Genomic DNA, 25,420 nt, shown 5'->3' on the forward strand with positions numbered 1-25,420 from the left:
GGTTCTTAGTCATTCATTTACCGGCTGGATGGCCTTAGGTCGAGTGTCAGAAAAAAAGGATATGATGAATGAGTTCTAAGTATGGTTATTGCTGTGAAATGCCGTGAATGCAATGAAAAATGATGATCCATGAATCATTAACGTGGTCAGCTACCCTCGCCAGGGATTGGAGTTCTACCCGAGCGCGCACATCACGTGATTGATGGCGTCACGTGACATCAGTGACTCAGCCAAAGGAGCTTGTCTGTGATTTTATGCCTAGTTAGATAGGAATCGGCACGCCAATTACTTCCAGGGAGGACTGCATTATTTATGTAATATTGCAGTCAATATTTATCAACTTAATGACCCAGATTTTTTCTTCGTTCAATTACTGAGTGATTAGACTGTTTGGGCGAAAGAATCATCGACGTTCGCTTTGTTATCATTCATGCAGTAGTTAAGATATTAGCATTTTATGGAATGAGGCGAACTTGAAGACAAATATACAACTCGAAGACGTATACCCACTCCTGGCCTTGTATAATAGTGAAAGCTGACTCTTTATGACTTTATTTACTAGTACCTCATCAGGACAAAAAAAAATAAAGTATGAAAAGGGGAGAGAGTTCGTGTAATTTGAAATTTTGATATATACAGAAGATACAGAAAGCAGTCACTTTTCAATCAAAGGATAATTCGTTATCAGAAGGTCACACAAATCGACTGAGTTGTCCATAAAAGATATTGCTTAAATTTATCTCTGTCTCGAGCATCCAATTTCTGACGTTTTATAATAAAATTTCAGATCATGTTGAACTCGGTCCAACTTTAGTCTTGGTGCTGGGGAAGAATTAGACCGTAATTCAATTTGCTTGGAGTTACTCCGGTACGTGAACCAAATCCCGTGATTGCTGTGAATGGGATCCCTCGGAAGGTTCGGATTTAGGGGGATCAGCAGAAGTATTGTTTTTGATAGATTTCTCATGCTTTCGAAGGAGTCGAGTAAAGTCATCATCAGAGCAGGACCATTTCAGAAAAATACGAAATCGATGTGAACGAGAAAATGATAAACAAGATTGGTAGCGTGTCTGATAACAAATGGTTTTTTAAGTTAGTTTCTCACATGGGACGATATTGTATGGCTTCATTGGACAATTAGTCTCCACATTCATAACCCATTAATGATAAGATAGTTCTGGTACTGCAAGTGTAGAATAAAATCCTAAAACAAATATAAATATAGTCAAACGAAATACATGACGCTGCTTGAATTTCATACTCAGCAAATCATTTGTATGCTATTTTCTTGAAACTTTCTACTTTCTATCCTGTTTGCCAACTTAATAAGCAGTTTTGCAACAACCCCACAATACTCCAAAAATACAAGACTTATATAGAATGAGGTCCCCCGTGAGAAGCTTTATTCCGTACATTGACTCGGATAGCCGTGGACCGTACAGACAAGACGGGGTTAGGGTCCCGCCGTGTGGTGGGATTGCTGGCGTTCAGCTATTGTCCAGGGAGATCTCAGACTGTTTGATAGGAGTTCCCAGATTGATGCTGGTCTAACTGATCTCGAAAAGCTGGACTTATGAACTGGCACTAGATGTCTCGAAGAATTAAATGAGAATTGTGCGTATTCAGAACGGTCTACAGATCGGCGCACTTATCAATCAATAGAGAAACCCCAGATCAAGAGAATATGCCTTTAATACCTAAACCTTTCAAAATAATTTACCAAATATTAATTTTATAAGTGTCTTGTTATTTTTTTGACAAAGTATGTGTCCAACATTGGCATCACCACGTTGGCATACAGTCAACAGGAAATCAAATGACAGACAAAAGAATATTTTATGTAAAGGCTCTAACATGCAAGACAATTTCATACCATTACTTATATACTAGTAGTCCCTATAACTGTTTTCTCGGCATAAAGCATTTATCTAGACACATAGACGTTTTGTAGTATTGTAATCGCAGTTAAGACAATTATTAAATCGGATTAATCCCCCCCCACCCCCACCCCCCCCCCCCACCCCAAAAAAAAACTATCGTTGAAACAATTCTGAATTATTCAATGACCTCTGGATTGCGTTATCAATAGCAACAGACGCGAGTTCGGGATTGTTTCCGGGTGATGGTTCATCCTCGCCCGTAACATTTTTTTTTTTTTGCGGAGTCCAAGAGCTTTTCAACAATGAAAATACTTAAAGAATAACAGAGAACTTTCGTCTATTTACATCTATATACACATGTAGGAGGTTCAATGTCTATTTCTTAATAGTTTATATACTTCTAAATTCAATAACTTTGCAAGTGGGGGGGGGGGGCTTATAGGTATTGAGTCGCAACAAAGAAAAAAACCTGTTGATATTTTTCTATAATCACGGTTTTTAAGAGTTAGATAAAAATCAATTTAAAACAGGAATTTTTTTTTGCATTGTCATTTGCTTTGAATGAGAAAAGATCATGTAATTTACAACGTAATCTGTGTGTTTATTAAAACAGTCTATAGCCCACATGAATGAATTGGATTAAAAATGGTGGTCAAAATATCTAAACAAATTCGTTTAAAAAGAATGACCATGAGGTTAACACAGCTTTGTGTTGGTATATAAATGTCAAAGTTTGTGATTTTTTCCTTATAATAATATCTGTCAATCGTGTTAAGCAAATTCAGTGTGTATATGTCAATAAGAAGACAAACAAGAAAAAATTGTGAGGACAAAGGGGTATCCTGGACATTATTTGGTCGGAGCGACAGAAGAAAAGTTATTAATGTCATCCATTGTATGGTTTGGAATGAATGGGGAATTATAAGATAGGGATCACAATGAAAATAGGCATTGTGTTCCTCTGGAGAAGAAAACATCTGTTTAGTTTGGGATTTTTAATTTGTCATCAAGAGTTAATGTGCTAAGATTTGTCCACTTATTTAAAAAACAAATTGATTTCTGGTTTATACGGATTGTAGAGATAATGTAATAAGCACTGAAGAAAAAAACATTGTCATGATCTCCACCTCTGCATTTTTAAGTACTTCTTAGTATATTAAAATATATTTATTTTATCATGAAAAACATGACTAACTTGTAAAGCGGGCAATGCCGAAGAAAGTCCGTTTTATACATGTATATGTATTAGTATTCACATGTACTGTTCATAAATAAATTATGAAATAAATTATGAAATACATGTTCTATATTTTTTTCAAAATTAAAGAGTTATGCAGTTAGGAAACATAATGCCGCAGCTAAATTTCTAAAGAAATGTTTTAATTACAGTTTTTTCAAGGTGATTGATTCTTATATACTAAAAAATAATGAAAGAAAGAAAAATACACGTAGGCCTAAATTACTCTGAATTTAAAAAAAAAAAATTTTAGGTGGAACATAAATCTGATATTTTGAATTAAGAAAATATGTCAAGAAATGTCCAATTTTGAAATTATCAGTTATATTTTTATATTTTTCGTAAACCAATAAACAGCGAGTAGGGACCCACTTTGAATATTTATTTGATATTTACTAAAGATCACATGCACTGCAACCCTCTTTCACTCTCTGTTTATTTCTCTCATTTAAAATTTGAAAGAAAGGTATTTTCCTTACAAAGACTTCGGGTAAGACGATAAAGAGCCAGGAAACAATGGAGTACTGGGGGTAAGGCCGGGCCACTGTCAGTTTAAGCATCTCAAGGCACGGGGGTTGAACAATGTCTGTCCCTGAACAACTGTACTTTAGTATCTAAGCTCTTCTTTAAGAACTCTTGTTGTGATCTACCAACCCCTTATAACCGACAGGACATCTATGGAAGCGTTTATGTGTGGCCATTTAGTGTATCTAAAGAAGTAGATACTTGTTCACACTTTTTTCTTTTGATTAAGAGAATGCACTTTCTTTCCTTTTCTTGCAAACCTTTCATACCATGTCAATTTATTTAGGAGGCAAGATAATCGCTTTTTATAGAGTGCATAGCGACGTTGAAGTACATACTTTGCAATTAGAAGGTTTCTATTTCAGAGCTACCCACTAAATAGTTAGTATGTTGACATATTTTCAGCCAGAGTAGCAGTAATGAACTCGAAGCTATTTACTCGCCTTTCAGCAAACACCTTTGAAAAACAAACAACCATTCGCTACCGGACAAATATTTTGAATCAACACAATTTAACGCCCTTTAGAAGAGTCGTATATTTTTCTTGACAAGCTGCAAATCCGCCATAAAATACTGAAGTAGCCCATTACAAAACGATGCCATAAAAAGCTCTGTCGCCAAATCCAGAGTTAAAACTCTCTATTTCATTTAATTGTACAAATGCGGGTTTATTTACAGTCATTTTTCATTTGATGCGAGGAAACCGACAGTCTATATTACGGGATTAGATGAATATTTCTCGTAATAAAAAAAATAATACCCTTGCCTGTTCCACATTATTGGAAGGAGATCGACTATCGGAAATGATCATAAGCGGGCTGGGTATTGTTTTGTATTAATTGCTATCAGAGCGCGATAGGAGAGCCACTCTCGTGCAGGATTCAGCAGCCTGGGGATACGGAGTACGTGGAGGGAGGGAGAGCACAGCCTACTAGACGGATCGTTCCTACTCTGGCCGGCGGTGATTGGATGGGAAGAAACCACGGCTACAGAAGGTCCCGGCTACAGTCTGTCGGCGTTTTTATTTCTAAATGGGGGCTGTTCTTTTTTTAGTCCTTCACGTTTCAAGTTGAGCAGTGCGCACATCTGCTTTCATAATCGAAAGTGGATTTTTTTAAAAGTTCGTTACACTGAGACTGTTTTATAATGGAACCGCATAATTATATTCAAAGGGAATTTTAGGAAGTTAAATTAAAATACAGGTATGAATGTGATTTAAAAAAAAAAATGAAAGTGCGTTACTAATATCTCAGATTGACTTGTCATAATTGAGATGCGTTCTCTGGAAGATCGCATGACGAATTGTGACTAATCCTTTTTTGTAAAGATCAAACAGTGGACATTAAAGCAGATTCTTTGAGGATTTCATTAAGAACCGAATTGCAAACCATTGTCATTTGTTGGACAAGGACACCCGATCTATTTCATTAAGTTCTAGTTCTGATCAAGGAGCTGAAGCTAAGAACACATGCATGGTACAGCGGACTGCTGGTGAGTTCATTACCTTGTCTGCCGCGGAGATGTCAGTAATAGCTAATTAAGAGTAATTAAGGAGCTGTACTTGACCACTAAACAGACTTGCAACAAGAGGAGCCGGCAGTTATGACAGTACCAATGTGACAACAATCGCTCGGCAGACATTCCTGGAATCAAGTTGTTTGGTTTTTCCATCTTTCCACTAACTTAATGTGAAGGTTCTGCTAATTAAGATATTCATAACTGATTCCTGTGACTTATAGTTAAATTATAATTAAATTATAGTACAAGACGATAGTTCAAAGAAAAAAGGATAAACAGTAGAATGTGTGAATACGCCAGCTTTGTGGTTTTTGGTGGGGCGCGAGGATCGTGGTTCTTTGCTGGGTGGGGCCGGTGGTGCTGTGTGTGTACGGTGGTCCTTTCGCTGTTGTTTTGCCAAATACAAGGTAAGTGTTTGTGTAAACACAGAAAAGTGTTTACATTACTGTCATCTCCAATAAGGCTAATAAAAGAAAGAGGCAGATCTCAAAAAATGATTTCGGCTGGCGAAGAGGCATTTTGGGATCATTTGATTTATGGTTAGCGGCTGTTATTGACTTTGTTCACGATCAAACCGTTGGTCCATGCACCTATTGTATCCTGATAGAGCAATATAAAAAAAAATTGGACGCACTTGCATCATTTGGTGAAAAATCAATGGTGTTAGCACTAAGTATAAATAAGTAGAAGTCAATGTACGGTGAAAGCTGCAATACAAATGGAGGCAATTTTACATAGAATGATAATATTTCAGTTATTTTATTGATAATCGTCTGATAACTGGCGTCCTTTAATATGGTTTTTCATATTTAATAGTCCCCTATGAATGTCGAGAGGATAAAACGTCTGGACCGAAATAATTTGCAGTGAAATACATGCTTACTATTATTTATTGGTTTTCATGACAGTTAGTAGGCATCGTTCAACCTCCCATCACTAATCGCAGATCTTTTATTACCCCCCAACAACAGCTTTGTGCATGGCCTTTGATGCGATTATTATTGTTCCTGCTTCACAGAGTCGAAAGAAAACCAGATCTTGGTTTCAAATAAACAGAAGGCATGCTTTATAAATTTGTTTGCAGTGTATTTAGTAGGTGTCATAAGTTCAAGTTGTCTAACCTTTATATATATAACTCTTGCCCCTTCTTTCTTTAGAAAAATGAGCCTGTTTTGTTGACAATACGTGAATAAAAGCCAGAAAGTACGTTGTTTCGAACTATTTTATTGACTTATTTTAGAATTACTTTGGATGGATAATGTTTTATGTCCACAAAATGTTAAAGTTCTTTCGTGGCGGTATTTTACCGAATCTTTAATAAGTGTCAATAGCTGCCAATACTCAATGACCTATTTAACTCTTTCGCGTTAAGATCAAAATAATTGTATACATACATTCTCTTTTTTCAAAAAACGTTTATTTGTTAATTAGTATATCAAATCTACCAATTGATATAATCAATGCAAAATAAAAGTTATGTTTTCAATATATACCCATCTTTTTTTCTTGATAAACAAGGTTTAAAGCTTATCATTAAAACATTCAAAATTAAACGGCATTAAAATCTACACTCTTTTGGGTCAATTTCCCTCCGAAGCTATACAGTCAGTCACTTTGAATAATTATACACAAATAAGTGCATATCCAATATATTGAAGTTTCGTCGGCGTTTTCAAGTACATGAATTTAAAAGCACCTGCCCATGATAAAGACACTGAATCCTTAAAATGTTTTAATTTAAATGAGAATGATTGCAGTTTTCTTCCAAGATAATTACACAAGTCTTTGTCCGTCCTATCAGCTGCTTTGCATAAAAACTGAACATGCTCTTGATCATAATTGCGGAGAATAGAACAGACATTAATCAATAAATTCTAAGCAATTACTTTTTCGAAATGCAAATAAACAACCCCCACCCCCAATTTTGTAATTATTTAATAAGATGCATTTTAATAATAACATGATATTACGATTTGCACGACAGACAGCGGATCATCCATATTTGGGTTTTTCATTGTCTTGTACCCGATTAGTCATACCGATGATGACGAATCGCATCTTCGTTGATGGTGATATGACGACACATGGACGATCGATAGGGCAAGTGACACTCGTACATTTTTAATTATAATGGTGAATCATTAATCTTGATTGATAAGAAGGCCAGACAAGGTTTTGTTTCTATCTCACGGAACATCTTACTCTGTTGTTAGTCGGACTCTTATACTAGAGAGACACTGCGTCTTTTGTGTTCAGGCCTGGGGGCCATAAAAGTTAGACGAGCTCACTTTCGATCTCAGTCTCACTTTTCCACTATATCTTCCTTTGATAAAAGTGAGACTTAGATCAAAAGTGAGCTCGTCTAACTTTTATGGCCCCCAGGCCAGATCTTGAGCAAGGGTCTTAAGCCTAAAATTTGTTTTATGAATAAGAATACCATGTTGAATTAATGCTCATTCTATTGAATGGTACCATCTGTAAAAAGAACCTGCACATGGCTTTCTTTCAATGCAAGGGTTTTAGTTTCTGCTTTTTGTATCTCTTTCATTTTGTGCTAATTAGTTTATCAATCGGATTTTATGAAATTTCCATGTCACGGTCACGCCTATGACAACCTTCTTAGTAGACTGAATCCTCCTTCCAATAAAATATTCAAAGTGGATTAAGTCCAATTAACAATAGCTGGTACAGGCTTACAACACTTTTGATGAAGCGTTAAAAGCAATTATTCGAATCATCTGAAGACCTGGCCTGGGGGCCATAAAAGTTAGACGAGCTCACTTTTGATCTAAGTCTCACTTTTATCAAAGGAAGATATAGTGGAAAAGTGAGACTGAGATCGAAAGTGAGCTCGTCTAACTTTTATGGCCCCCAGGCCTGGTGTATTTTTTGTTACCAATTATGACAGAAACAATAGTCACAGTCCCCAGAAAACGTTTCGGATCGATACAGTTTCTGATTTCGTTCTTGTTTGGGGCGTGAATGTGACGTCTTGAACTCAGCAATATGACTACTTTTGCTTGCGGGGGTGTCTGTGGTATAGGGAAGAAGAATTCTGAAATTGGTTTCTTTTAATGTAATTGCTTATAATCTTCATCAAGTTTCAAGGATGGGTGTGTCTCGTCTTTTTATCACCGAACGTTTTCTATAGGTTTATGTTTCATACTACAAGGGGAAAATGATCAGCTAGCTATGTTTAAAATTCCTTATTTAGACAAAAGTTTATCTTTTTTTAAAACTCGGATGGTTTAATTTTGTCCATCAACTTTTGACATGTATCAATTATTCAGTGAAGAAAAAAAGAAAGCAGGTTATGAATCTCCGGATTATTTTATTTTTGCTTTTATTTTGGAAGGTTTTTACTTGTGTTAAATCAAGGTATAAATATCCCCCACTTAACACATAAGCTGAAAATTATATTGTCTATTTGGGTAACACTTTTTTTCTAGATATTCTGCCTATCGCTGCACATGCTAAAGCCATCGCGACATTGCAATTACTTTATTCCTAATAATCTTAAAACACGTTCTAAGTGACAAAAATGGTAAAATGCTTTCAGAATAATAGATATGGCATTTTACATTGCATCCCTCGAAACCACCAAGGATTACCCGAAGCACCAAGGATTGACCACAGAGAGATCTTGTCAACATAGGTTTTAAAGCCTAAAATCTTACGAAGACGTCGAATTATTTTGACACCCCCCCCCCCCCCCCCCCCCCCAAATACCTGTTCAATACTTAAAACGTTTGAAAAAACTGGATCATTAGTATTAAGTTTTGACAATAATCAGAAGCAAATTAATTATATGTTTGATTCCGAACAGTCTAGCTTTAAGTAAACTCATGCCATTTCAACGGCGCATATATATTAGTTTTCCGTTAATAGAAATATGAATTATTGATAAGATTATATAGAAAATGATGTCTGAAAAACTACTTGAAAACTGACGTTAATCCTCTGTTACACATTCAATTCTCAACGCTCTACGTGTAAACTGACGATGATGAAACATCGCAGCATCCATTAACGAGCGAGCTCAAGGTAAAAAAAAATCCCATAGGGGGAATTGTTTTATAAAACTTAAACATTGATCGGGATTTTTGAAAAATGAAATGTAATAAAAATATCAGCCTTTTAGAATTAAAGATTAATGTTCAATGCTTTCATTCTGCTGTTGCTTTGATACTTTCAGGATATCGTCGACGAATTCCAAATGTACATGAGCCTATTATTCTGAATACGACCAGCACGAACTACACCGCCATTGCTGGGGAGACAGCCGTGCTGTACTGCGCTGTAGACAACCTGGGAACCAAAACAGTAAGGCAACATTATAAAGCTCCCCCCTCCCTCCTTCCTCATTAACTATCCATGGTGTCATATTTTCAATAATAACAAATACATACCGTTGAATTATTATTGTCTCTTTAAATGAAATAAGACTAAAATGGACAAAATGAGACAGTAATACATCATGATTTAGCCCCCTTCTCATTAACTTTTGATGGTGTCTTATTTCAAATAACAACAATGAGAACAGTGCGCAATATTTGATTGATATTTTTAACCTTAATTAAGGTCTTCCGTTTCCAACGGAAGACCTTATAGTTTTCGTACGATTTCTTCTTAAGGTCTTCCGTTTCCAACGGAAGACCTTATAGTTTTCGTACGATTTCTTCTTCTTATTATTTTTTTCCACAAATTTTGTGCACGCGATTTCTCGAAAACTGTTCAACCGATTTCAACCATTTTTTCACAGAAGATGAGACTTAATATAAACTTCATACATTTTTGAGATTTTTCCTGTCGTCACTTCCGGTACCGATTTATCGGCCATTTTGCACATTTTTACGACCTTTTTTGTGCAGAGTTGATCTCAGAAACTATCAGAGATATGACTATGAAATTTTCAGGATAAGTAGTCTATAGTTTGAAGTTGTGCACTATTGTGTTGTTTTGCGCTAGTGGCACTATTTCTTGGAGCTTGCCTAGGCACGAAAATTGGGTACGAATTTTCATTCAAAATTTTCACACATTTTGATTTATATCTTTTTATCAGTTGATATTTTGTTAAGACATATATAACAAAAGTGGTAGAGAATCAAGAGTTCTTTCCAAAAAATCCAGAAAAAGGGGCTGGCCCCTTTATTTAGGGGCTTAGGCACTCTTAAACTCTATTACATATAACTTAAAAACGATAAAGATTTTTCAATGCATTATAGATGCAAAGTTGTTGATCGTACCAATATCTATTAGAAAAAACCATTGCCACGCCCATCTATTACGTAATTAAGGATTTTTAGGGGCCAAAGTACTTAAACTTTGACGCAATATAACTAGAGAAGTAGACATATTTTGTTAGACATCATAGAAGAGAAAATGGTTGAATTAATGATTTAAATCGATTCCAGTTATCAAAAAACGAATTTCTGTCCCCATTAGGAATCTAAAGGGCTGGCCCCTAAAATATTCAATCATTTGTATCTCAAAAAGGATCAACAATTTTAGATGGGTGTAAGAACAAAAAATGTTAGTATTCTTAAGACCTTTTCAAAGAAATAAAAAAAGGGCTGGCCCCTTAAATTAGGGGCCAAGGCACTCGAAAACTCTATTACAAATAACTTAAAAACGATAAAGATTTTGTAATGCATTATAGAAGCAAAGTTGTTGATCGTAACAATATCAGTTTGTAAAACTCATTGCCACACCCATTGATGACGTAATTAGGAATTTTTAGGGGAGTAAAACCTTAAATCTTTAATGTGCTGTATGTGAAATGTGAGTGGAAATTCTGAAACTTCATTGGTATCGTTTGAAAAATTGAACGGAAGACCTCCTCGTTACTCGTAACGAGATCGTATCTAGTTATTATTATTTTTTTCCACAAATTTTGTGCACGCGATTTCTCGAAAATTATTCGACCGATTTCAATCATTTTTTCACAGAAGATGGGACTTGATGTAAACTTTATACATTTCTGAGATTTTTTCTGTCGTCACTTCCGGTACCGATTTATCGGCCATTTTGCACATTTTCACGACCTATTTTGTGCAGAGCTGATCTCAGAAACTATCAGAGATATGACTATGAAATTTTCAGGATAAGTAGTCTATAGTTTGAAGTTGTGCACTATTATGTTGTTTTACTCCAGTGGCGCCATTTCTTGGAGCTCGCCTGGGCTCGAAAATTGAGTACGGATTTTCATTCAAAATTTTCATACGTTTTCATCTGTATCTTTTTATCAGTTGGTATTTTGTTAAGACATATATAACAAAAGTAGTAGATAATTAAACGTTCTTTCCAACAAAATCAAGAAAAAGGGGCTGGCCCCTTTATTTAGGGACCAAGGCACTCTTAAACTCTATTACAAATAACTTAAAAACGATAAAGATTTTGTAATGCATTATAGAAGCAAAGTTGTTGATCGTACCAATATCTATTAGAAAAAATTATTGTCACGCCCATTTATTACGTAATAAGGGATTTTCAGGGGCCAAAGTACTTAAACTTTGACGCAATATAACTAGAGAAGTAGACATATTATGTTAGACATCATAGAAGAGAAAATGTTTGAGTTTATGATTTAAATCGATTCCTATTATCAAAACACGCATTTCTGTCCCCATTAAGGATCTGGAGGGCTGGCCCCTAAAATATTCAAACATTTGTATCTCAAAAATGATCAACAATTTTAGATGGGTGTAAGAACAAAAATTGTTAGTATTCTTAAGACCTTTTCAAAGAAATCGAGAAAAAGGGGCTGGCCCCTTTTTTTTGGGGGGGGGGGTCAAGAGACTCGTAAAGTATATTACAAATTACATAAAAACGATTAAGATTTCGTAATGCATTATAGAAGCAAAGTTGTTGATTGTAGCAATATTTATCTGAAAAACTCATTGCTACACCCATTTATTACGTAATAAGGGATTTGTATACATTATCTGAAAGTGTGTGTGTGTGGGGGGGGGGGGGGGTTAATTCTGAAATTGTATCGATTATTCATGGTATGATTTAAAATTTAAACAGAAACCACAAGGAAGACCTACTCGTTACTCGTAACGAGATCGTATCTAGTTAACTAACTTATTTCTGTTTATAATAAAACAATCTGTTGTTCTTTAAACTCGTGCAATTTGTAGTTGTTCATCTATATAAGGTTAAATTTATGTAACAGGTGTTATGAATCTTTCAATGAAACACTGATGATATAGATCTATTATCATCAAATTGATAATAACTCTACAATTTATTTAAAAAAAAAAAGTTTGATAGTAACTTCGGTAACTCGAACACCGATATCTCGAATACCACGGATATCTCGAGGTATATCTACATATACATGTAATTGGCTTTAAACGTTAAGAAAAGCTTTTCAAAGAAGACATAACACAAAAAGAAAACGACGAAAAACGGAATTACTGTGATTAGACAGACAGTTATAAAGCCATGAACGATCGAACAAACACAACATTTTAATCTATTAAAAAAAAACAAAATCTTAAAATCATGTATGAATATTAAAAACCCGACATATCATTGCAAATTCTTTAAGCATCGTTTTGATTTTAAACAAATTAATACTTTTTGAATCAGTGATGTTTTATGGACTCCGTTCTGTAATATCTTGGTCACGTAGAGGAAGATCATTCTTTCGGTCTCCCTGACTCACTAAACAAACTCTTATGTCAACGAAGCCAAAATAAATAAAATAATGAATTTTAAATGAATATAAGTAATGATAAATTTAAACAATTTAAATTAAACACTTTTCAAAAGTTATATTGGTACCCTTTCTTTAATCTTTAGGTCACGTGGAGAAAAGCCATCCCCTCGGTGCCCCTGACGGTGGGTCTATACACTTACTACGGAGACCCACGGTTTCAGACCCATCACGTCATACACAAGAGGCAATGGAATCTCCATATCAGAAACGTCAGTGTCCTTGACTCAGGGGCGTATGAATGTCAAGTCAGCACACAGACACGTGACATTAGGAGGCCTTTCTTCCTCACGGTCAAAGGTCAGCATTTGATACTTATCACAATATGGTTCAAATATCAATAATCAATTATACTTCTTTGCTCGTATTATATTTTTTGAAATAATACAAAATATTGCATGTTTTTCTTTTTCAGAACAAAAATCATGTAAGTATTTATATTTGTACGCTTAAAATATCATTTTTGACAATGTTGAAATATAGGAAAACCTATTTGCAGATAATTAAATTGTATTAAAAACATAATAATTAAACATTTCCTATTGATTTTTGTTATATTTCATTACGTATAAAGCATTTCGAAGACTGAAATATAAGTTATTTTTCTCTCCAGTAATGTATCTGGATGTCGATTTGTTTCAGCTATTCATATTACGGGCGACAGTTACGTCAACAAGTACGATAGGCTGGTCCTCCTGTGTAACGCATCCAGCGACTCCTACCCCCCTGATGAGCTGGACTGGTTCATGAACGGCCTCAAAGTCGTCACAGACCTGGATGAAGGAATCAGGATCACCAACTCAGTGTCTCTTAGAAGTAGAACCATTTGGAGCGAGCTGGTGATTGAGCATGCGCAAATGCACCACAGCGGAACATACATCTGTCGTACGTCAGACGAGCTAGTGACCAATATTAAAGTCAACGTTCTAAGTGGTAAGATGTCTGGTCACACCTAAAATGCCTTGTTTGAAATACTTTATAATACTGAAAATAAATATATTATGGAGGCTGAGTTGTAAGCAAAAATGTTTTTGTCCGATACAACCATCAACAAACTTTGTGAAACTTAACTACTAAAGTTATCTCAAATGGCAGTAAAACTGCACTCAGTTAAAATATTGATATAATGAGGCTAGATGGTCAAAAAGTGCCCATCAGATCTGCCTGTAATTTCAGATATGAATATGTTAATCATAAACTATTATATAGTGAAGAAAATTTTTAGGTTTAAAATATCATTATACAGAGCTCTTTTCCCCAAGGAGATCAATATGGTCTAACAACAGCAACGACTATCCAGTCCTTGTTAAAACCTTCCATTTCTGGAGATAGAAAAAATGAAATAAAAATGCCCACTCAACGATTTAACAACTTTTATCTGTATTTTTTGAGTTGATGTTAAAATACAATATCTAATGACATCAGATATGAAATGTTCCTCGTTTTTCTTAATTATTTATTTTATTTTATTTTTGATTATTTCAGACGGCAGAATGAATGTTAAAAGAGGTTAGTACGTTCAAGGGGTTTGAAATTCATTGGATTCAATACACTACTCGAACAGGATTTTATGTTTCACTAAGATACATCACTTTAATGATAATTATGATAGTTTAATAGAAATGAACAAATGTCGTTTTTAATATATAAAACACCTGTATATGAACTTCATTTTATCTTGCATATAAAATTTACTTAAAGAGGAACTGTCAAGATTTTACAAACCAAAAAATATAGTTTAAAAACTAAAAATCTATAAAAATATCTTGGTTGGTTTCAGGAACGTTTTCAGGGAAGTTTTTATCCTCACCCGATGGCCGCAGAAGTACCTCTAGTCATGCTGCTGGGTCTTTGGTTCTTGTCACGTGGGTTGTCTTTGTTTTGCATGCTACCAACGTTTAGCAAACGACCCGTAAAACATAAACAAAGGGGTAAAACTTGAAGTATTATGCAACAAAAGAAAACTGGTGTCGAATTGTTCTTGGTGATGTTAAAACCCTAAAGCAACTGGACGAGGTGCTACTTTTATCGTATACCTAACTGCAGTTCCTGGATGTTGAGTCTCCCAGGGACATCGCTCCATCATCAGTCGTGTGTTAGTGAACCAAAGTGTATTTAATGTAACACCAATTGTGACCTGAATATGTACACTACTGATCTTGCTGTATGGAGATTCGACAATGTACATTTGTATAATATAGCGTTTTATTTTTATAAATAAAAAATGACAGAGAGTCATTGCATTTTCTTACATGAATATGAAACAAGTGAAAACTGTCAATGTGACAGCAAACCGGGTTTTCTTTTATGTGAACTGTATCCAAAATCCACTTCAACCCTAAATTGATAAACACTCCCTATCCTGAGAAATGGAGTACCCTATATTCAATATTATGCAAGAAAATGACAAAGTTCAACGGCTGGTATTTTTTTTCATAAATTATGAGAAATCAAAATTCAAATAACATGCTCATCTCTGATATATGTCCAGTTGATCTGCAAAACAACAACTTCCTATCGTGAAAACTGTAGGAGGAGTTATCTGTTCAACAGGGGTGCCCTTTCCTTTGAAAAGTCCGTTTAAAAACAACGACATACTTGATGAAATCCATTTAGAAAATATTTCCAATTTCCTTACTCCAAGGAACTATTGGTTTGCAAAAAGAAAACGATTGACTGAATAGCGTGTATCATGGGGGATATCTTAATTCTATTTTCTATAACATCGTAAGTAGCGTATAACCACCAAAAACATTTTTATCATTAATTCTGGTGCACCAACGATCAAATTGTGTAATAAAGTTCCACTATTCATTCATTAGCGGCGACCTCCGGAAACAAGGGATTTAGAGATTTACAGAAAGATGTTTTCTTGTAAGCGCCTAAATGATTCTAGAATGCCAAATAGGATAATTTTAGGGAAAATCAATCTAGATTAGCGGGCAATAAGGCCACGCAAATTGTTACTTATTTGATACTGTGACAGAAAATTGGGAATTATCCCAAATGATTGTATCCCGTTTCTTTATAATTGGGAGATCTCAGCGACAGTCGGGAAAAGGCGAGATTATAGTACAAGACCAGAATCGAGATGGGCTATATGAACTGAAAACACAATGGAAAACACATTACGGGCAATGCTGTTCAGACATAGGCTTTAAAACATGCCAGAGTGTACTAAGTGCAACTAGTATTAGCCTAATTTGATATTTTCTCGCACGGCAAGGGAATTGATAGGAAAGTTAAAATAAATGTCATTGCACAGGATAATGAACGTTTATTTCCTTAGAATTGAAAATTAATTGATATTGATTTAACATAGCCTAGCAAATACAAAATTGATATGTTGCTTCTTTTTACCGCTCGAAACATCTTCAAACTGTTAAACCGATTGTTATTTATCTACATACCTCGAGATTAATACCGGTATTCTTATACTAGAGTTTTAAGTATTTCTGTAACTGAGATCAACGAATGTGCTTTAAGAGTTTGTATTTCTTCGCCAAATTAATGACTTGTTAGGCCTGTTTGTGGTCTTAGCCCATTCAACAAGTTGTAGCACTTGGAGCTATGTGTTTCAGGAAATGTCTTTTTAACAGCAGAAATGGCAAACATCTGATAGAAACTTCGGAAATACGCGTTTTCCCAAAGTGATAGCAAATGCAGTTCTTTGTGCAATGACAACCAAGAAATATATTGCGTACTCTAAGCATGGCTGACGAGATCTATCGAAATAGATTTACTGTGGAACTAGACTCATCTGAATTTATTTGGACAGTCAAAACATTACCGGTTAATGCTAGAGGTGTCGTAATTTTGTGTGTTGCTGGTGCCTCCTGAGAATACGAAAAACAAAGTTAAAAAAAAATATAAAGGGTCCATACAGTAAGAGCCACCAAGAACAGTGATAATTCTAAAGAATAAGTTTTATACTTGATTGATAATCAGTGGCTGAAATTGTTATGCAGTGAGCTTCTTCTGACCAGAACTCTCGATGAGAAGACGTTGTGCATAACGCTTTTGTCAGAAAAACATAATTTGTGGTTTGATCATGAATGATTAGAAATAAATGGAATGTTTTATTACCATTATCCATTCATTCATTCAGCAATGCTGTTTTACTGTGGATTTCTGGTGTATATAGCCATAAAAAAGGCTGTAAAAGAAGACGAATAGTTGTATACGTAAGATCCAACACCAATTCTATCTTGAAGTATGTCGATTTTCCTCCGATACCCCAATCAGTGAATGTCAGAAACTAAACACAGTCTTAAAACAGAATGTAGGGTTGTCGTTTTTTTAAACATAATGCAGTTTATCAAGATATACAACTAGTTTAATGGCAAGTAAAATCCATCATGCATTAATCTAAGGAAAGAATGCAAGATACAAACATATATGTTGTTAATGATGTTGTGTTTTTGTCGGAAAAAAATACGTTTGGTTTTACAAGACATAAACAAAAGATATGATTCTAGAATAGTTCCTCTTTATCATAAAACAAACTGAAAGGAAAGGCTCATATAAAAATTAAAGCCGAAATAATTACGAACCTTTAGATTATATACCGATATTCATCAACACGCCACTTATTGTAACTTAAATTTTTTCCTTGCTTTTCCAGCTTTCTCTGTTTTATCTTTAAGGATGACAGTCTCACCAGAGACCCACAAATAATGTATCTACAAATTATTCACATTAGTCAATTCTGAATGATGAGCTAGTGATCAAAGCAATCATTTAATTTCTACATGTAATTGTAAAATAAAGTAGAAGTGAACGATTCCAATGATTTATAATCGTTTCAGAATACAGAAAAATTGTTTAGTTATCCTCTAAAAAAATATTATAACCATTTGTCTCCATAATGTCACATCACGATTTCCAGTCTGTTAAAACTGATTTATTATCGACGGGATCGTGATGCAATTGTGAATATTGTGTTACCAAAGAGTCGGATAATGATGGAACCTGATCTCCCTTGCACAGTATCATATATTAATATAAAATAATGACAAAAAATAACTGCTAAATGATGAATTTGCAGAGTCCAAGTTAATGTTTTTTCTGCAAGATTCGTTTGAGCAAAAGATTTTTTTATATAAAAGTTTCCTAGAAAAAAGGATTCCGTTGCTGGCTTCTAGGCCTGGCTTGGGTTTAATAACAATGCGTGCAAGACTAGCATCTTCTATCATCACGATTTGATCTGTTTGTCATTAATTTCAATATTTACGTTATACGATTTTGTTTTCATTTCACATCAATGCAATCTGTATAGCATATACTTTAATTCTGGATCGGTTTATATCTGGTTATTATTACGGCACGTGTGGTAGTAGGCGTATGTAAACACACTGCTAATCCGGGATGCATTATTTCGTCTGATGATTTATTTAGATTAAACGTAACACATCCCCTGAGTTAAAAGTGTTGTGTGTTAAATTAATCATATCATAAAGATTAATATATATCGATACACAAAAACTATAAATTCACGTCATTAAATCATTTCGATTATCAACAGGTAAAACTCGAAAATGAAAGATTATTGTTTCAATTCAAGGCTGAAATATCACCGTTAATCAAATCGAGGTATTTGTATATGATAAAACGGTTCAAGATGAAAGTAAATCTTTTTCCTACAGTTGCCGCTCTCGTTTTCTCAATGACGATCATTAATTAATGACTATAACTGAGGGGGAGCCATAGACAAAATTACAACAGATAATCCGACTTAACTCGATATGAGTTAAGTCATGTTATGGAAATGAATAGATTAACCATTTCACTAATATCTACATCGAAAGAAAGATAACTCCTCAATATGAGGTTCTCGTAACTTTTCGCACGGCCCCTTTTGGGGTCCTTATATTACGCATGCGCAGTAGTGTATCGACCTTTCTCAGCTTCAACCTGGAAAAAATTCAATCATTGTTCATCACGACTGACTTAATCGCTCGATTAATCATCGTTGGATAGTAATCGGGTAATCTTGTGTAATTCAATCAATTGTCCAAGTTGCGGTACGTATTCACTTCCATTTATTTTTTTTAAAGGGTTTTAAAACTTTGCAATACAAGATAATTTTTTTATTTCGTCTGCTTCTCTCTTTAAGGCGGCCATGATTGTTACATTAGATAGTCATTACGATGTAGGTTTATTTCAAGTCAAATTGCGGGCCATCAATGGATATAACTTGGTTAATAAAAAGTTTAGTCATCATCATTAAAATATAATATTCCATTGTAAAATTTTAATTTACAATATATTTTAAAATATTCAAATTCAAGTAGGCCTTAACGGGCCTACATAGCTAGTGCTGACCTAGGACTACGGTTGCATATAGAGTATATACTAGTATCATATAGCATAAATACGTAACGTTAACAGATACAATAAATTTATTGTTTACTTACGGTATAACTTTATAGCCATATTATAACGTTTATGATACATTAATTTTCATTGATATTTCTTTATAACTTTGTATCTTAAGTTACTCAGCTTTGCTAACTTCCTAGACAATGTTGAGGTCTAAAAGAAAGAGCAAGTCACCGTACGCCAGGCCAAATGCTCATCCGGCTCTCAGGGCCCTTAATCCGGCAACCACAGCCACCCAAACCCAAGCAGGCCCGAGCAGGCCCACGCAGGCAGCGGTCCAGTTTGTGTCCACTCAACCTCAAAATCAAGAGCATCAGCTACCAGTCGATGATCCCACAACCAGTGAGCAGACTGCAGTACCGCTACCTTCCATAGCGCCATCAATCCCTCTGTCAACTTCAGGTGAAAACCCTTTAATAAGCATTTCTGATGAGCTTGGGGTTCATGTCCCTCAAACCATCAAAGATAAAATATGGTCAAAACAATACATTGATCTGTCATAAATCATCAATTCAGAAACAGTTGATACATCCGCTCAGGATTCGCACAAATTTTCCATAGTTGAGGGTCAGTTAGTTATTGAACCAAAAACTAAAACAAACAAAATTACATCAATTAACACCTGGCTTGATACGTTTTTGATTTTCTCAAGCATATACCTGGCTAGACACCCATCAGACATACAGGGTATCTTGAAATATATCCACACAATACGTTTAGGATATAGCCGTAATATAAATGGCAATTGGATTGAATACGACAGACAGTTTCGTCTCAAAATGTCAAAAAACACATCAATTTCATTTGGCTCTATCGATGCGGAGTTATGGTTATTGTATATGCAGGCTCAAGTTCAACAAGCTCCACAACAGTCAAAATCGTCACTCAAATGTTTTGATTATAACTTTAAAGGTTCCTGTCCCAAACCCCAGTGTTCATTCCAGCATATATGCATGCATTGCAACAAGTCACACCCACGCATGCATTGTTGGTCCTATCAGTCGACCCAGACCCAAGTCATCAGATCCCCCCCTCCAAATCCAGCACACCAAAATTTCGCCCCGCAAAATTACACCAATTTTCGTCCCTTACGCCCAAGGCATTATCAGCTACCAAGACCAAGATTTCATGCACCTAGGTTCAACCCCAATTAAGATCTCCGCTTTAGAGCAATACCTCGCTACATATCCTGATATTCAGAATGCTCAATTTTTATTAAATGGTTTCAAATCCGGCTTTTACTTGAATTACATAGGCCCAAGAGCCTACTTACAATCCAAAAATATGAAGTCCGCGAGTGAACATGCTGATCAACTTTTGGCTATCATTGAGAAAGAAATTACGTTAGGAAGGATGTCAGGCCCCTTTTCCCAACCCCCTTTTCCCAACATTAGGTGTAACCCTGTTGGGGTCCTGCCCAAGAAAGATGGAGGCTACAGGTTAATTTCAAATTTGTCAGCGCCCATTGGCAATAGCGTCAACGAGCATATTGATCCAATTCTGTGCTCAGTGTCTTACGCTTCTTTTGATCAAGCCATTTCTATGATCCAAGAGAATGGTAAAGGGGCATTGCTTTGTAAAATGGATTTGTCTAGCGCATTCAGACTTTTACCTATTCACCCTTCAGATTTTCCACTGTTAGGAATATGTTTTCAAGAAAAATACTATTTTGATAGATGCATGCCCTTTGGTTGTTCCATAGCTTGTTCATCTTTTGAAAAATTCTCATCATTTTTGCATTGGCTCGTAGCACAAAAGTCTCAAAATTATAATATCATCCATTATCTTGATGATTTTTTGTTTGTTGGTGAGCAAAATACATTACAATGTTCAAAGCTTGCTGAAATGTTCATGTTAACTTGCAGTGAGTTGGGCGTCCCAATAAACGACAAGAAAACTGAGGGCCCATGTACTCGTCTATCTTTCTTAGGACTAGGTATTGATACCATAGATAAGGTCATTTTTATTCCTGACAATAAGGTTGCAGAACTTAGGTCCAAGCTTTCATCAATTACTTCTTCTAAAAAAGTCACCCTGAAAGAAATGGAATCACTTTGTGGTTCGCTTAACTTTTTCGCCAAAGCCATCCCTGGTAGCAGGGCTTTTAACCGCAGGTTTTATAACACAACAATTGGTATTAGGAAACATTACCACCTGATCAAGGTTACACAAGCAGTTAAAGAGGATGCTAGGATCTGGCTCGCATTTCTTGACCAATACAATGGGCGTTCACCATTCCCAGAACTATACTGGTCTGATAATGAAACCCTAAACCTCTTTACCGATAGTTGTGGTTCCTACGGTGGAGGTGCGATTTTCCAGAATCACTGGGTTGTCATATCCTGGCCAGAGTCTTGGGGTCCAGATATAAGAAGAGATATTACATTTTTGGAATTAGTGCCTATTCTTGTGGCCATGTGGATTTGGGCAGATCAATTTACAGCTAAGAAATTGCTAATAAACACTGACAACATAGCTCTGGTCGATATATTGAATGCCAAGTCTAGTAAGTCTCAACGTGTCATGTCTCTTGTAAGACCATTGGTATTATTATGTATGAAAAATAACATTCAGATTAAAACTAGGCATATCCCAGGTTACCAAAATTCCATTGCAGATTCAATTTCTCGATTTCAGTGGGAAAGATTCAGATCCCTGGCTCCGCAGGCAGACAAGACTCCAGCCCGTTTACCTCCGGAATTGTTGTCCCTCTTAGACCCCATGTAGAATGTTTACTTGAGGCAGCAATATCCAAAAATACTGCGTCCACGTATCAAAAAGGCATAAATTCCTTTGAAACTTTTTGTACCAAACACAATTTTATCTTTTGTTGGCCTCCACCACTGGACCACATAATCAACTACATCGCATACCTGCATGCAAATAAAGTGTCCTATTCAACAACGAGATGTTATTTGAGCGGTATTAGTTACAAGCTTCAGTTAGAGGGTCAAATTGACAACACTAAAACTTTTATAGTTAAAAAAATGTTAGAAGGTTTCCGTCGGTTAAATCCAGCGGAGGATGTACGGTCCCCAATTTCCCTATCTTGTCTCAATAAATTAGTTTCTATACTACCTACGGTGTGCACAAGCTTGTATGAAGCTGTTATGTTTTCAGCAGCCTTTCATTTAGCATTTTTTGCATTATTGCGCATTAGCGAATTTACTTTCACTAGGAATGACGCACCAGCCTTATTATTTCACGACGTGACCATTAATGAAACACACATTGGTCTGTATATTAAAGGTTCAAAAACAGACCAATACAATAGGGGTACTAAGCTACAGATTGAAATAAATTCTCAAACCCAGTCTTTATTCAAGCACATGCGTGAATTTTTGGCAGTTAGACCACAAATACAAGGCCTATTTTTCTGTCATTTCAACCACAAACCTCTTACTAAATATCAATTCACATCCGTACTACATAAGTCTGTCAAATTTATTGGCCTTGACACAACAACTTTCAAATCCCACTCATTTAGAATAGGTGGAGCTAAACATTTGTACTTGCAAGGGCATTCGGAGGAGGACATTAAGTCAAAAGGCAGATGGAAATCTAACGCGTTTTGTTCATATATCAGATTGTAAAGCATAATTTCATGTGTGTTCATAACAGCCTCGTATTATTATTCAATACTAAGTTTTCAGGTCCCAACACCACGGTCTGGATCATTGGTTCGTCAATTATCAAACATGCATCCCATCACGCTGTCCAACAATTTGGAAACTTACACCTAGACCTTCAGAAACATAATATCACAGTATATTGGCATGGAAAGAGTGGTATGGTCTGGGAGGATGTAGAGCCCACAATTACAAATATCATTGAACAAAGAGGCCTCCCAGATTGGGTAATGTTACATTGCGGGGGCAATAGTATTGGGACCATGCCCTTGCTAAGACTGCAAAAATTCATGAAATTAACCGTTGTTAACCTACAAACAATTCTGCCGAATACAAGATTCATATGGTCCCAGATACTCCCACGAAATTGAAAACCATACGTGCTGGCCTCCTAAACATACTACATAATAATGTTAAAGTTTATGCTAAATCCCACGCCGAGTAATTCCGCAGTCTTATTGTCATGGCATTGTGCAAAATTTTGACCGCTTGTGGCGGATGTCTTCATGCATCATATCATAGTTTTTATATACATGAAGACATATGGCCGAATTTTGCTTAAGCCTGCCCCGGATTCTGTTTACTTCCAGGTCCGTGGCCAATAATCGGGCTTACTTTAATTGACACTTTGTTTCATTCAGACATTGATTGACAGTGAGTCATTGAATACACTGAGTAATTGAATAATTCTATTGATACATTGCAGTGGGTTGATTGTCATCATTGAATACATTGAGTAATCAATTAAATTGATACATTGATTGTCATATTGAGACATTCACTAAAGCAAAACATTGATTATACTTTATTGATTTGCATATTGATTGATTGATTGAAATATTGTTTGAATTATTGATTGATTGATTTTATTGATTGATTCATCTTGATTGATTGATTGTTTGGTTCATTGAAGATCTAACATCATAACTACCCAAAAGTCGATGTTGATCATTTAACTTACTATATTGCTATATTTGCAATATTTTGCATACATTTGAATAGTTTATGATGTACTGATATATTAAAATAAAGCCATGACATAGACTGCCAATACGGTGTTGTTAATCTATTCTATTGAAATAATCCGACTTAACTCGATATGAGTTAAGTCATGTTATGGAAATGAATAGATTAACCATTTCACTAATATCTACATCGAAAGAAAGATAACTCCTCAATATGAGGTTCTCGTAACTTTTCGCACGGCCCCTTTTGGGGTCCTTATATTACGCATGCGCAGTAGTGTATCGACCTTTCTCAGCTTCAACCTGGAAAAAATTCAATCCCTACCCCTCCCACCCTATCTTGTAAGGTTATATATTACATATTTTTCGTGTTTCTGTCTTCTTTTTCTGTATTTCAGATTCGTAATTCCTTGAAGTAGTACTTTCATCACATCCATAGATAAGCGTCATGGCTTTACAACGACACGTGTGGCGTGCAGCTGTCATCAGTCTAACGAATTTTGCTTAAGCCTGCCCCGGATTCTGTTTACTTCCAGGTCCGTGGCCAATAATCGGGCTTACTTTAATTGACACTTTGTTTCATTCAGACATTGATTGACAGTGAGTCATTGAATACACTGAGTAATTGAATAATTCTATTGATACATTGCAGTGGGTTGATTGTCATCATTGAATACATTGAGTAATCAATTAAATTGATACATTGATTGTCATATTGAGACATTCACTAAAGCAAAACATTGATTATACTTTATTGATTTGCATATTGATTGATTGATTGAAATATTGTTTGAATTATTGATTGATTGATTTTATTGATTGATTCATCTTGATTGATTGATTGTTTGGTTCATTGAAGATCTAACATCATAACTACCCAAAAGTCGATGTTGATCATTTAACTTACTATATTGCTATATTTGCAATATTTTGCATACATTTGAATAGTTTATGATGTACTGATATATTAAAATAAAGCCATGACATAGACTGCCAATACGGTGTTGTTAATCTATTCTATTGAAATAATCAATTTCGGGTGTTACAAATTACATACTTCCTTAAAAAACGACAGCAGTATAATTCACCATGGATATAATCATTGACCTTGATTTACAAGGTCAATGGTAGCTGACAATGTATCCGTAGAGGAATTTTCCTAGTTTCAATTCATTGAACGGTCTCGCTTTTGATTAATATTTTCGCCCGAGGCGGAAGTTGTCACATTAAGCATTCTTGGCAGAACTTCCTCTCCGTTTTGGGATTTCTTTATGATGTGAAATTATCCGTTAATTTATAGTAATTTAATTAGAAATGAGCAGTGTGTGACATAATATATTAATATCTCAATAAGTTGCCTGATCGTTGGTGCACAATACATTATTCTACCAACATGTCTTATAATGTACAACTCTCAGAATACGAAATGGACTGCTCTTAACATGTATAACTTCAAACATACACGTTTATTATACTTTCATGTTAAATACTGAAATCTGATTGGTTTAGACGCAGTTGATAATCCGTTTTATTACCTAATCAAAGGGATTTTGTTGTTCTAT

At 35.3% G+C, this 25,420-nt stretch overlaps 2 protein-coding genes across 3 annotated transcripts; both read left to right on the plus strand.

Annotated features, from left to right (window-relative positions):
* The first annotated feature begins 4,233 nt into the window (after positions 1 to 4,233).
* Positions 4,234 to 15,121, plus strand: LOC105333083 (neurotrimin). Its single transcript, XM_066087907.1, has 8 exons — positions 4,234 to 5,133; positions 5,404 to 5,567; positions 9,356 to 9,483; positions 12,970 to 13,183; positions 13,299 to 13,310; positions 13,526 to 13,816; positions 14,369 to 14,392; positions 14,664 to 15,121. Exons 2-8 carry the CDS (start codon positions 5,444 to 5,446, stop codon positions 14,783 to 14,785), a joined length of 915 nt encoding a protein of 304 aa, XP_065943979.1. The 5' UTR covers positions 4,234 to 5,133; positions 5,404 to 5,443; the 3' UTR covers positions 14,786 to 15,121.
* Positions 15,122 to 18,613: 3,492 nt separating this feature from the next.
* LOC136276442 (uncharacterized) lies at positions 18,614 to 23,033 on the plus strand. 2 transcript variants are annotated; one of them, XR_010714883.1, is made up of 3 exons: positions 18,614 to 18,906; positions 19,405 to 19,666; positions 22,918 to 23,033. XR_010714883.1 is itself a non-coding variant. In XM_066088419.1 (3 exons), the coding sequence occupies exons 2-3, from the start codon at positions 19,408 to 19,410 to the stop codon at positions 22,855 to 22,857; spliced, it is 1,215 nt and encodes a 404-aa protein (XP_065944491.1). In that variant the 5' UTR covers positions 18,614 to 18,906; positions 19,405 to 19,407; the 3' UTR covers positions 22,858 to 23,033. The 2 variants fall into 2 exon arrangements, 1 of the variants encoding a protein (XP_065944491.1); XM_066088419.1 differs by having other exon boundaries at positions 21,902 to 23,033.
* The last annotated feature ends 2,387 nt before the right edge of the window (positions 23,034 to 25,420 follow it).

Source organism: Magallana gigas, chromosome 6, assembly GCF_963853765.1.
Source record: "Magallana gigas chromosome 6, xbMagGiga1.1, whole genome shotgun sequence".
Lineage (NCBI taxonomy): Eukaryota > Metazoa > Mollusca > Bivalvia > Ostreida > Ostreidae > Magallana > Magallana gigas.

Excerpts from the sequence above, each read along its gene's own strand:
- LOC105333083 (XM_066087907.1), top strand. The coding sequence starts at position 5,444 with ATGTGTGAATACGCCAGCTTTGTGGTTTTTGGTGGGGCGCGAGGATCG. Across the intron at positions 9,484-12,969 it reads ACAACCTGGGAACCAAAACA|GTCACGTGGAGAAAAGCCAT; the intron begins GTAAGGCAACAT and ends TTTAATCTTTAG. Across the intron at positions 13,817-14,368 it reads TAAAGTCAACGTTCTAAGTG|ACGGCAGAATGAATGTTAAA; the intron begins GTAAGATGTCTG and ends TGATTATTTCAG.
- LOC136276442 (XM_066088419.1), top strand. The coding sequence starts at position 19,408 with ATGTTGAGGTCTAAAAGAAAGAGCAAGTCACCGTACGCCAGGCCAAAT. Across the intron at positions 19,667-21,901 it reads AATCCCTCTGTCAACTTCAG|TGGGAAAGATTCAGATCCCT; the intron begins GTGAAAACCCTT and ends TCTCGATTTCAG.